The 211-nt window shown below is 64.9% G+C and overlaps 1 protein-coding gene across 1 annotated transcript in view; it reads left to right on the forward strand.

Annotated features, from left to right (window-relative positions):
- Positions 1–35: 35 nt before the first annotated feature.
- The window catches only part of LOC104540901 (cAMP-specific 3',5'-cyclic phosphodiesterase 4C-like), a gene marked incomplete at its 5' end in the record, with an annotated part of 3918 nt that continues 3742 nt past the window's right edge, over positions 36–211 (forward strand). The window contains 2 exons of the mRNA XM_010184820.1: positions 36–68; positions 171–210. Coding sequence (XP_010183122.1) covers positions 36–68; positions 171–210 — 73 coding nt within the window. The remainder of the gene's footprint in view (positions 69–170; position 211) is intronic.

Raw genomic sequence — 211 nt, forward strand, 5'->3', positions numbered from 1 at the left:
CCCACCCTCACTCCCCCCCTTTGCTCCACAGGCATGGAGAAGACATGATCGTCACACCCTTTGCCCAGGTAGGTGCCACCCCCAGTGAGGGGACACAGCCTTGAACCCAGCGCTGGGACGGGTGTCCCAGGGGGGTTCACTTGGCTGCAGCCCCCTCTTGCCCCCCCCAGGTCCTGGCCAGCCTCCGCACCATCCGCAATAACCTGACTCA

Source organism: Mesitornis unicolor, unplaced genomic scaffold (genome assembly GCF_000695765.1).
Source record: "Mesitornis unicolor isolate BGI_N332 unplaced genomic scaffold, ASM69576v1 scaffold33025, whole genome shotgun sequence".
Taxonomy (NCBI): Eukaryota; Metazoa; Chordata; class Aves; order Mesitornithiformes; family Mesitornithidae; genus Mesitornis; species Mesitornis unicolor.